Genomic DNA, 13,289 nt, shown 5'->3' with positions numbered 1-13,289 from the left:
TAAAGTCTTTTTGTCTGTATGAGTCAAGCTTATAGATGTTAGTAAATTCTTTCCAAATCTAAGTCTTATAAAGAGTTCAGGAATTTTCTCTTAGGTAGCACATTCTTATTTAAAAAGTTTTAGCTTAGGGTTGGGAGGGTTTAGTAAATATATGCCTATAACCAAGCAAAAGGTAAGTTTCCATCTATTTAGTTTTACTGTATTTTACTTTCTGCATTATTGTTTTATTTTGTACACATGAACAGCTTTTCAATAACCCAAAAATCCCATCTTTTCCCACCATTCTAGTAATAAAACCCATTTTTTCCTTGCTGTCCAGGATTTTTGGCAAAGTTTTCTTACTCGATTTGAAACCATAAATCGCCTAAAATCATAGCACTCTGGCCCTTAAACCATCCATAAACCCTATTCATCTTTCCCTCCACAAACCCCAAGAACTGAAGCCCGACCACTACCTATTTTCTAAGCCACTCCTAAGGAAAAAATAATTGTTTAATTAAACGACACACCCTATAAATTGCATTACTCATTTCGTATGATTTATGAGTATACCCTCCTCAACAAATAAGGTTTTCAAAACACACTGCTTACTCAACCATTTCCAAACGTCAAAAGCCGAATGGTACATCAATGGAAGAAATTCAGGAGAAAAAAGATGAACTGACCAACCGTGTCGAACACCGTGGACCGAACCCCTCTTTTCTCCAAATAAAGAGCACAGCTGAGACCCGCCATTCCTCCGCCGATGATAGCGACAGCGGGGTCGTCGGATAGCGGAGCGGTGAACATGACCTGCTCTTGGTTGAAGGATTTCTTGAGAATCGACTTCCGAGAAGCGCCATAAGATGCTTTTCTTGGCTTTCTGGAAGTGGGTTTTTGGCCTTGCATGGAGCTTGCTTTCTTGGGATTGGGTTTCGATAGGGAGCCTGAAACTAGGGTAAGAGTCAGCGTCTTGGGGAGTGTAGTGAAGAAGGTGGCCATGGCTCTGCAATTTGGTGGGAAAGCGCTTTTTAAGTCTTAACGCATTGCAGCTCTTCCCTTTTATCTTGAACAAAACAGCTGGAACCATCAGAACCGTTTAAAAATAGATACTCTTATGAAAAAATAAAATTCTTATATCCTTAAAAAAATTCAAAATTTAAAAATCTTAGAAGAGTGAAAAAAATTTATTTTATTATTTTAAATTTTTTTAAAATACGTTTTTTAAAATACATAAAATATGTAATCAAATTTTATAAGAATTTCTATATGATTTTGTATTTTTAAAAATAAAAAGTAAAAAAATTATATTCTAACAAAATTATTAAAGAAAATAAGAACATTTTCATTATATAAAGGATTAATTTTTATTTTTTACGATAAACCGAGGTAAGTAGCCCAAATTTCCAATTTTGAATGGGTATTAATGTGCAACTACAATTCAGACTTGAAATTTCAAACTAAAATTATTTTTAAACAAGATATTGAAAATAAAACTCTTAACTTACAAAAACATATATTATAGTATTTTGTAAATGTTACTCTAGTCATTAAATATAAAATAATTTTTTTTCGATAACAATTTTGAAAAATTATTTTTAAAAATTATTTTACGATGTTTTATAAAACAAAAATCTATTTAAAAACTCAAAATATTTTTAACTTATTTTTAAATTTGTTTCAAAAATAATTTTAATGTCTAGTATTTTATTTTTAATAATTCCTCATTTTTAATTACAAAAAATAACTTGAAGATTTTATGTTCTTCAAAAAATAATTTTTTATTATGTTTTTCTAATTTTTTTTTTGTTATGAAGAATAAAAAATTATTTTCAATACCAATTCCCGGACAGACCCTATATTTTCCATTGAATATGGAAGCCTTAATTGCTTCACGTGGGCCCCAATAATAAAGAAAAATTTGGGAGTGTTAAAAAATAAAAATTGATGGGAACATCAGCTACTGAGAGCCACCATCTCTCCATTCCCAAACATTCTTTCCAAGGACATTTAAAATAAAAAAGAACTGCAGAGGCAGCAAGAGTTGTTTAAAGAAATAGGATATAATCTACATCTAACAACAACATACCTGATCCAATCCATAAAACTAGAGTGCAAAAGCATATATTATATATAGCCCATGGGGAGAAACATTAGAAAAACAACTCCTTTATATATAAATATATGACTTGTACCAATATGACTTACACAAAATATACAATTCACATCAACACAAACCACTTAAACAAAAGTCACTGCAGGTGGAAAAGATAATACACCTCTTAGTTCTCAGGACGTCCACATGATAACAACTAGGGAAACTAGACAACTTTCCCCACTTAAAAACCATCAAGTATTCATGAGTGAACAGTGATGTCTGTGTTTGTCTGCTCAATGATCTTTGGAGGAGTGGATTTCGTTGTCTCCTTGGCCTGTTTTGGTTGCTCTTTCACTTTGCAAGCACTGTTACCAGCTCGGCCAGCGATCTGATCCTTGTTTTTGGTGGTGGTTGTTGTGCTGGAATCATATTTGTAACTGCCAAGGCTGTGGCGGCTTGCCCGACTGCAAACTCTTCCCTTTTCTTCCTGAGATGAGATAGTTGCATCGCTGCAACTCTTTCTCCGGCCCAGTTTTGGTGATACAGGGCGAGTCAATGGTACCTGGGCATCCAATCAAACAAAGGGCATAAATATTTTGTGGTCCAACAAAAGCTGCAGGTACAACAGGAAGCTACATAGCAGGACTATCAGACACCAAAATGGGTAATTTTAAACAGTAAGCATAAATATTCCAGCAGAGGTCCTACCCCATCTTGCATGGGTGCTTGAACATAAAACACAATATATAAGGAGGCAGCCCAAATTGGAATATTGCTCCTAATTCCCACCTCCAGGTTTACACCATCTCTTCCTCACCGTCACACTGTTGTTTACAACCCCAAAAATGCATACTAAAAAGAATTCAAATTCATGTCAGTGCAGAGATAAGTTCATTGCTTAATGATTTAATTTATTTGGTCACTTACATTTCTAGTATTTTCCCCTATCTACAGATGCTTTGTCACTGGATGCAAACTGCAGAATCCTTTGCCAGTTCAAAACTTATCTTAAATCTATGCACTTCTTACTGGACTCATATAGAACTAAGAAAAGAAGGTCCGACATTTTACCTTCTTCAGTTCAACCTTGGGCGGGGGACCCTCATTGTAGAAACTAGGAACCGGATTTGCTTTGAACACCATATTTCTTCTAAGTTGCCTGATAGCTGCTTCTTGCTCTTCCTAGAAATTTACAATGGAGAAAAGAAATGAGGGTGAGGAGGTTGTATTAAAAAAATCGTATACAGATTTGCAAAAGAAGTGCAGGGAAAACATATGACATAAGTTAAAAGACATGCAAATGGGGATAAAGACCATGTAAAACACTTCTCAGAGAAAACAAAATGTTGTACCTTGTGCCTTGCTTCACACTGGCTTCTCTCTAGTACCAAAGCTTGGTGTTTTTCCTCTAACTTCGAATAAAACTAGAAGATTGAAAAATAAAAATAAAAAACAATAAAAATAAAAAAAATAAAAAAAACTAGTTGCTAATTAAGGTGTATTGCAAATGCTATTTGATACAGAAACAATACCTCCTTCCGTTTCTCTGCACGTTCAGTGCATCTAAATGTGGGAGCTGTTCCAACTGTTGTTCGGGATTTAATTGTTCGTACAGATGCTGCAGCGCTAAGCATGGCTAAGGATAATTCCACTTTGAGACTGATAAAAACCAAATTTACAACATAGCATATAAAGCACTCTGTCCAATTAGAACTGCTTAAAGTCTAACAAAGGATACGAGGATGCAACAGACCAATTATCCTCTTCGTCCAGATGCTTTCTATTGTCATGTTGCAAAAGCTTCCTCACTGACAGAGGTGAGTTTGGCTGGAAGAGATTTTTAAAAAGAAAAACTCAGGACCAGCAGTCTCCAAATCTACGATCATATCAGAAAAGATATTTTCTAACAAATGAAAAAAATCTTTCTGGTTCCCACCCACTCAAAAAGTTATAACTGCTCACTCTGCTACAATGGATCTCCTTCAAATTTCCAATACACAGGCAATTCTCATGCAATCAAAATGAAGTAATTCGTTATTTTCAATGAGCACACCTTAAAGGCATAATCATGCATTCAAGGAAACAACTAGCCAGCAGGGTTAGCAATGACCTGGGTTGAATCAACCATATAAAGATATATGTAGGAATGGCCATCGGTCAGCAGGATCAAAATCAGGACATATAGATATTAAATCAAAATCAATCAATTTACAAGTTTGAATCCATCCAACCATCCAATCATCCAGGTTAAGAAAAAAAAAAAAAAGGAGTGGGGGGGGGGGGGGGGCAGTTTCAAACAACAAAAAATGACATCAGTAGTGAAGTAAGAAGTTTGTCACTATTTCTACATGCAGCATGCTTTGTTTGCCTACAGCTTCTAAACGATAAAAGTAAGAACCAACAGAAGGATTCGATGGTTCACTTTTACAAACTTCTATTCCACATAGGAAATAGAAAACCCCCAATTTCTTTAATGGCTCATTCACCACTCAACTCCTATTTTCAAACCAAACTCCAGATATTTGTAATGGTTTCAGTTTTCTCAACCTTAAAGCAACCCCAAAATGGATCAGGTTGGATCCTGATCGAGTCAATGGATCGAGTTTGGGTCAGGTGCAAAGGTGGGCACAAAATCGCCACCCCTATCCACAGATAGAGTACAAAATAGATGACAAAAACACATAATATTGCTAGGTACTTAACTACCTGTGATTTCTTACTACCGTTGGGAGACTGTAAATTGTTAACATTAGATGACCCGTTCACACCAACAGCAGCAGTTTCAACCCCAATAGGACGACTCACGCATGAAGCACGCTCACGCTTGTCAGTTGCCAGAGCAAATGGCTGGGGAACGGTACAGTTTCTTGAATTTCCAATAGGATCAGATTTCGTTGTAGGAGAGCATGCCTTTTTATTTTCACTTGACTTCTGAGATCCAGGTTTCATAGTTTTCTCTTCAAGCCGACCACTGTTAAAATTTGTGCTTCTTACACCTAGTACATCTTGCTTCTCATTACACTTTTCAACAACTGAGCTTTCTTCAGTGCATTCCTTGACATCATAGTCCTTTGCTTCAATGCTTCCTTCTGAAATCGCATCAACTGTACCATGGGAAACACCATTTGAATTCACTACAATGGTGTGTGGCTTCTTGTCCATTTGTGTATCAGTAAGCTCCCTTCCCATCAAGCTACATTGAAAATCAAAGGCTAAGAGTTAAGAAACAAGACAGACTGACAAATAAGGAAATTACTTTAATGACAATGTTCAGAAACAAGAGACTGACAAATAAGGAAATGACTTTATTTTCTTTTAATGTTCAAATGCTTCCTAATTCTTATAACTTTTCAGCATATTATCTCATATTTTCAAAAGCAAAGCAAGGCTGAAAATTTAATTAACAAAAGATGTAAAAGTCAAACAATTTTACAAACATGCTAAAGACCACCAGATGATTAGCATTTGCTTTCTTTATATTATGACAATAGCTTTATGATTCTACTCCATGCCTCACATTGTTAATCTCCCTTTGGACAAATCAAAAAGAAAATGTTTAATCAAATGAACCAATTCACACAAACAGCCTTGTTAAGAGACTCAATGGCATGAATTGTGATTTTTCACAAAATGAACGGCATTTATGTTACGAGTCATTTTACAAGGACATCTGGTGAAGCAATTCGATGATACGATATTCCTCTATCAAGAAAGTTCCTTCCTTCTACAGATAAATTAACTTTGTTTACATCCTAGTAGAAAAAAGTTAATTATGAGCACTTTTCCAAGCCCCCAGTTTTTAATAAAAGATATAAAACCAAAAAAATAAAAATAAATAAAAAATTGACAAAATTTGCCAATGTGTAACAAATAAAATAATACCACCCAGATCTAAACAATTCAAGCTTAGAGAGAGGGAATGGACAAGGAAAGACCTTCATCCAGAATCATGTCTAACTTTGAGAGACTATAACCCAAAAAAAGCTCATTTCTTTTCCTTTTTTAGATATAGATGTTTTTCCACATCAATCAGCTAAACAACCCCACAAATCAGTCTAGGGGCCTAAAATTTAGAAAAGCTGCATCATGTGTCATACTTCCTACATCTCTTACAAAATCCATGCTAGAACCCTATCACAACTGGAATCTGCAATGAGATGTAGGATTCTATGATCTTTACACAGAATCCATGTTGGCTAGAAATAATACAGGGCTCTTTTATCTTCAGACAAAATCTATATTGCCTGGTGTTCTTTCCCCAATGCAAATGACAACTTGACATCACAATATGGCCAGAATTAGAGTACAAGTTTGTGATCTTACTCCATAACTTTATGTTGCCATAGTATGGACTTCTCAATCATAATCCACATGCACATAATCCTGAGCTTCCCCCTGCCCCACCTTCTGTCCACTTAGTCCTTGTAGCCTTCCTGGCTTGTCAATAGCACTTTTTGCAACAAAATGCAGAACAGAATTGAAAGGTGAGCAAGGTATTCCGCACACTTTGGTTGCTCTTAGTTGGCCCAAATAGGAGAAAAGCAATGATTCCTATGATTCTTATTCCTATAAGTGAATATCGAAGCCGGCAGGGATTAGATGGTAGTCAGGACTTCCCATTCCCCTGGTAGTCTATGTTAATGTCAGGATCAATGAAAAAATATATGGTTTTCCTATTTCTCCACTTTATCATCAACTATACAGAAAATCCTGACTTCCCCAACAACAGACATGAAATTCAGAAGGAGCATTTTTTTAATAGGAAATAAGAAATATTTTATCTTCCTTCCCCACACTTTCTTAGCAACCAAACAGCAAATGTATACTTCCTCAGCAACCAAATCAACACAAACTTGAAATGAAAAAGACTTTCATTATCTCTTCATTTTCGCCACTTTCTTGGCAATCAAACATAAAATCACCATTTACCCAGCAATTACACATAAAATCACCACTTTCTCAGCCACCAAAACAACAATAAGAATGAGCTCTGTGTTGCCAAAGATACACTAGTTTGCAGTAATTTGCAATCAGCCAAACCCAAACTAATACCTCCAGCAATAAACCCTAACCTCTCACTAAAAATAAACTCTTAATCCAATAAGAGAAAGAAAAGAAAAGAAAATGATGAAAAACGACAAAACAACATTCCCAGAACAAAATATTTTATAACCAAGTACCATACTAAATGATATGAATCGACAAATTTAATACCCAAAAATACTAGGTTGGATCCAAAGCCCATCCTTACTGTCATCCGTAGACTCTAGTCATTTCTAAATTGTCTTAAACTCAAATCTCCCAAGATTTTCTTCTCAACCCATCAACAAAGAAAAACAACTCCATAGATTCAAACAAAAAAAAAAGGCCAGTGCAAAGAAGCAGAAGAGCATGAATTCACAACAGATCTCCCGTTATTCACATAGCAAGGGTGAAAAATAAAAATAAAAAATAACCATCAAAATACACACCAGAAATATTGAACAGCTAAAAAGGCATTCACAAGACCAAAAATAAAAATAAAATAAGACAAAATAGCAACCAAATATCATGAATTGCTAAAAAAAAAAAACCTTCCATTTACGAGCCGATGTTCACAGATATAAAGAAAATTAAACAATACTTCAGAACACCCAAGAGAGGGAGATTTCAGAGAGAGAAAATGAAGTAAGAACTAAAAAATTTTGAGTACAAAAAAACGCACAAATCCCACAAAAATCTAAGATTGAAAACCCCCAAACACATCCCTCACCCAGCACTCACATACCCAAAACCCAACACTGCCACAGAAAAACAAAAAAAAAAAAAAACAAAAAACAAAAACAAAAACAAAAAAAAACAAACAAACACCCACCGAGCAAAACCAAAATCCAAAACCAAAATTGAGAAGAACCAAAAGATACGGCAACCAAATCATGAAACAATTCACACAAAACCCGAACCACATTGCAATAATTCACAAAAAGAACAGAACCAACACAACCAAAATTCAAAGATTTCTTACATTTCTGCTCCGATCCGTAGGGATTTGGCCCTGCCTCTCTCTACTTTCTCCCCGTCCGAACACCCCTCCCACAACGTTTATGAGATTTTCCACCCCCTACACCGACTCCCCATCGTGCCTGCGTGTCGCCGTTATATATAGACATACTTTTTTATTTCTTCCTTGTTTTTTGTCTCCGTTTTTTGTTTTTAGTCTCTTTTAACGGCGTTAGGTAACGATGAAATTCAAAAACAGAAAAAAAGAGGAAAAAAAAAAAAAAACTAATTACCAGGGGGCGGTGGGAGACGTGGCATCTGTTCGAATCTCGTTGGAGGGTTTTTGATTTCCCTTTTCCTCTGCTTTTGACTGCGGAAAATTTGTGGGTGAATTGTTCAAATGGGACCATTTTCTTAAATGACCATATTGCCCCTCTTCCTTCCTACCACTCACTATATTTAGTGAACATGAAAAAAAAAAAAACTATATATAGAGGTAGTTGGATAAATTGAAATAGGAAAAAGACAATAATAGACATATCATATCACATCCATACTCTTTAATATAGTATTATTTGGAATCTTTTAATATTTGAATAAAAACAAGTCATGCCCTAATAATTCATGGGTATTTAATACATTTACAAAAAAAATGATATCATGAAACATGACGAGGTTCATTGAAATGTTTCCATGAAAAAGTAGGTATTAATAATAGAATCTTATTTATTACATCATTACAAATTTATAGAAAATATTTTCAAAACATACATATATCAAATTGAACTATGGTATATTCAAAAAAATACACCGACATGTCTTATCATAGTATCGAAACGTACTTTTTCTATATCTATTGAAAAAAAATATTACAAATTAGGTGATGATGATAATGAGATGAGTTTTCCCTCCTCATCCCGCCCCCATTATATATAAAATTAAGTTTTAAAATTAAATTAAATCAAATAAACGGGACGGGGTGGGACAAGTATGGGAATTGCTCTGTAAGTTTCATTATTTTCTATTTTAATTTTTTATTTATATCACTTACGAGTCTTGTTACTTTCTACCCTATTCCATTTATTTAAATATGGGTCCCACATATTTAAACTTTAATCAAGATTCCAAATTTTACTATTATTGATAAAAATCAAGCAATGGTCATATTTTTAACTTAAGTTTCATTACTTTCTACCTGAATCTTATTATTTATATCAAGCACAGATTTTATTATTTTTTACCGTATCTCATTTATTAATATCTTGGTTTCATTTATTTATAACCGATCCCACATATTTAAACTTTATTTAAGAACCCAAATTTCACTAGTGATTATTTTTTACCGTATCTCATTTATTTATATCTTGGTTTCATTTATTTATAATCGATACCAGATATTTAAACTTTATTCAAGAACCCAAATTTCACTAGCGATGAATCAAAATCGGATAGATATTCAATCTCATTTTGAGTAGAAACAAAAATTGACCAATTATTATAACATGTTATAAACCCATCTCATTTAAGAAAGCTTCCAATGCTCAAAATTAAGATGTGGTAGCACTAAATAAATATTACAAGAATGATAAAGCATTGTGTGACATTTATTTAAGGTGGGGTTGTGAAGAGTGAAGTTACATTTGGGAAACCATTTTTTTTTTCCTAGTGTCAAGTGGACAGGAAAGAAAAGGTGTGAGGCCCCTTGACATGTTGCCAATGGTGAGTGCAGGCTAATAATCTTCCCCAAATAAAAGATGGGATTTCTTTTTTGTTGGCACTTAATTGCAAATTTGTACCCTTCTTTTTTGCCCCCTGTTCCCCATTTCCTTGACAATCCCCACTTTTTCAAAAACCCCCTCCTTTCATTTTTTTAAAGTGATGGATTCTCTTGGTAGTTTGATTATTAAGGCACAATTTTAGACACCATCAACCCAAAATTTACCCATCATTTCCTACTTTATAAAATCAAAATCTATTATGAAAAAAAAAATAAATAGAAAATAATTTTTTTAAATATATTTAAATTTAATAAATTATTTTATAAGTTATGTTTATTTCATATTTTTATATAAATATGGAACCATTTAAAAAATCGTATTTTAATTATATTCATTTTTATATTTTTATTAAAAATCAAATATAAAAAAATATTTTTATTCAAGTCAAAATAGGTGTAAATCTTTCTAAGATTTGAATAAAAGTTCAAATTTTAGATAAAAGTTAAACCTTTTATTTTTATTTTTGGACAAAACATATTAAATTAAAACTTTGAAAAAAAATAAAAACAATCCAAATTTAAAAAAGAAAAAAGGCTCTTTAAAAAATTATTTTCTACTATTTTTTTTCCCTTTTTTTCTTGGGCGTGGGAGCCCTTGAGATTTTCTTTCAAAGATTTAACAGCTTGGTCAAACTTATTGACCAAGTCCAAGGAGACAATCTTCTTTTGATTAATCTGCCACTATGCTGAAAATAATACAAAAAGACTTCTATGTATCAGTTTGAAAACAACTACACTTTCCTACCAAAGCTGCCCTTATGGATAGGGTGGTGCCCTCTAAACTTAAGGCTTGTCTTAAAAAAAGTTGTACCACTAATTCAGCAACTTAAATCTGGTGGCAGGTATCCTTTGAAAAAGAATACACATTATCTCAAGTTATTGCATTTTAAAAGCTAGGTTTGCAAAGTGTTCAACTCAGAAGTGTTTTTAATTGAAGTATTTTTCAGAAAGTATTCTCATAAGTGATTTTTTAATTCTATAAATGATATTTAAAATTTTGAAAAACATTTTTTTTATCAAATATTTAATGTTTTTTCAAAAACATTTTTTAAGTTAAAAGCGTTTCATAAAATTATTGACTCGGGTGAAGGGATATGTAAAGTTCATTTGAGAAAAATCATGCTTTATAAGGTATATTTAACTACTTGGGAAGTATTTTTTATAGAAGTGTTTTTAATTAAAATGTTTTCTTTAAAAATATTTTTAAGAAAATCACTTAATGTGTTTTTCTCAAAAACACTATAAGTGATTTTTCAAATATAAGAATGTTTTTTAAATTTTACTAAATATCTAATTTAAAAAAAAACACTTTTTATGTTAAAAATATTTTTTTAAAATACTGCTAAAGTGACCCTTAGAGTATGTCTAGTAGTAATTTTAGGAAGTATTTCTAATATTTGAAAAATAAAAATTTTTAAATGTTAAAAAGATTAAAAATGTTTCCTAAAATCACTATCAAACGGATTATTGTGTTTGATAGTGATTTTAAAAAACATTTTTAACATTTCTAACATTTGAATGATAAAAATTTTCAAGTGTTAAAAATGTTAAAAATATTTTCTAAAATCACTATGAAACGGACTATTAGTAACTATGATTATATATATAATTTATAAAGAAAAAATTATCTTTCATACCACCAAAAAAAAAAAACAATGATAATTTCACATGTTCACTTAGAATTATATAGAAAGATTATTTGATTAAAAAGGATATTAAAGATGTAAATTCATCTACCTTTCATCTTTTAAAAATATAAATATAACCTTCTTTAGACAAAACTATGTTTCAATAATTTTTTTTAATGCCATTGTACATCGAGCATTTTTTTGATAAAAAGTTTAAGGGCAAAAACGTCAAAATGAGGTTGTATATACAATTTTTAATGCACGGAATTTTTATTTTTTTCATATGAGTATTATCTCATTCATTTTAATCAAATATTTCTATATATAATTATGGTCATGATATTTTTTTCTATAACAAATTGCCACAATAACCATGCTTCCATAACTACAATTTTATGTTGCTACACTTTAGCTCATCCAAGATTTTACCAAGATGTTAGTTGTTATGTTTGGTGATCCTCAAAACTTAGTGATCTCTAAGGATATGATTAATGTGATTAAACACGTATTCAATATGGTTGAATGCTATTTTTAAAGTTAAGATATGCTTATGATCTTCCACACCAAACTAACCCCAATAAAATCCACAACCATTGAAGTAAAAGTAAGTTCACACACATACATTTTAAGTAATGTATGTATTCTCTCTTTCAAACATTCACATTTGACTTGACCATTGAAGGGAAGCTGATCAAACCGACCGCCTTGCTTTAGTCGGTCTCTATCCATTTGCAAGAAGAATATGTATGTGAACGTGTCGATCCCACCACTTTTGTCTCGCCAGAAGAAGATGACATGACACCTAGACTATAATTTATTTTCTCATAATGATTATAAATTAACTTGGGTATCGAATGTGACAGTGTGGGTCACATTTCAAAAACCCTAAATTAATACAAATTTCATGAGGATGAAGAGGCAACTAATGAGTGAAGAAAAATGGGTGGAGAAAAGTACTTCTTGCTATGTTTATGTTGGCCTCATACATGTGTAGGGTAAGCTATAAGAAAACTGAATGGAGTTGAGATGGAAATGAGGGAAAGAGAGTTTAACTTGGCTGAAAAGGCATCAGTTCCATTTGAAGAGCCACTACAAGTTGCCTTATGATTGGCACATGGGAAGAGTAAACTTGTGCCCTGCTAGAATCATTATTTAAGGGTTTTTTTTTCCTTTTTTTTTTTCTTTTCCTTGTTTTCTATTTTCTTTTTTATCGTAGTGGGTGTTTGATAAATTAACTTAATAACTTAAAATAACTTAATAATTTAATTTAAGTTATTAAATAAATTAAGTATGTTTGGTAAAATAATATAATAGTATAACTTAAAGTAAAAAATAATTTTAAGTAATAAGTAAAAACAATTAATTTATTTTTAAGTTGACATTTTCATTTTACCTTTTTATCCTTGTTTACACCAATTACCTTTACGATTTCTTTTACTACTTTACAACCTTCATTGTTACTCAACCTTTTTTGTCATAATTATAATTTATAAAGACAAATATATCAATTTAATGATTTAAATTAAATTTATCAAACAACTTTAATACTTGAAGTAAAAATTAAGTAATAAGTTAGAAGTCAATAATTTAACTTAAAATCAATTTAAGTTATTCAATAATAAATATTCAGTTTTACCAAACACCCCGTAATATTGGAATTAATGGGAAGTCATTCCTTTTTAATTGGATCCACTTATTTTTTCTCTCTTTGAAGGGAGCATATTCATATACATTGATTGATTGTAGTATAAGTTCATGTGTAAAGTTGAAAATGAATGAAGTTATATTATTTTGTACTCATTATTTAATAAGGCATAAAGTCGTACTT

The 13,289-nt window shown here is 32.0% G+C and overlaps 2 protein-coding genes across 4 annotated transcripts in view; both read right to left on the bottom strand.

Annotated features, from left to right (window-relative positions):
• Positions 1-1,057, bottom strand: part of LOC100241002 (uncharacterized) — a 36,145-nt gene extending 35,088 nt beyond the window's left edge. The window contains exon 1 of one of the 3 annotated variants that reach the window (XM_002267974.5): positions 670-1,057. In XM_002267974.5, coding sequence (XP_002268010.1) covers positions 670-981 — 312 coding nt within the window. In that variant the 5' untranslated portion in view covers positions 982-1,057. Of the gene's footprint in view, positions 1-665 lie in introns of all 3 variants that reach the window. The other 2 variants (XM_059742332.1, XM_010661818.3) reach the window with 2 other exon arrangements.
• Positions 1,058-2,132: 1,075 nt separating this feature from the next.
• LOC100246099 (protein WVD2-like 2) lies at positions 2,133-8,366 on the bottom strand. Its single transcript, XM_002267936.5, has 8 exons — positions 8,350-8,366; positions 8,082-8,199; positions 4,784-5,270; positions 3,816-3,904; positions 3,610-3,703; positions 3,430-3,501; positions 3,149-3,259; positions 2,133-2,639 (listed from the first exon to the last, which is right to left on the bottom strand). Exons 3-8 carry the CDS (start codon positions 5,264-5,266, stop codon positions 2,337-2,339), a joined length of 1,152 nt encoding a protein of 383 aa, XP_002267972.2. The 5' UTR covers positions 5,267-5,270; positions 8,082-8,199; positions 8,350-8,366; the 3' UTR covers positions 2,133-2,336.
• Between the last annotated feature and the right edge of the window lie 4,923 nt (positions 8,367-13,289).

Source organism: Vitis vinifera, chromosome 14 (genome assembly GCF_030704535.1).
Source record: "Vitis vinifera cultivar Pinot Noir 40024 chromosome 14, ASM3070453v1".
NCBI classification, from domain to species: domain Eukaryota; kingdom Viridiplantae; phylum Streptophyta; class Magnoliopsida; order Vitales; family Vitaceae; genus Vitis; species Vitis vinifera.
This window is presented reverse-complemented; position numbering and strand designations above follow the sequence as displayed.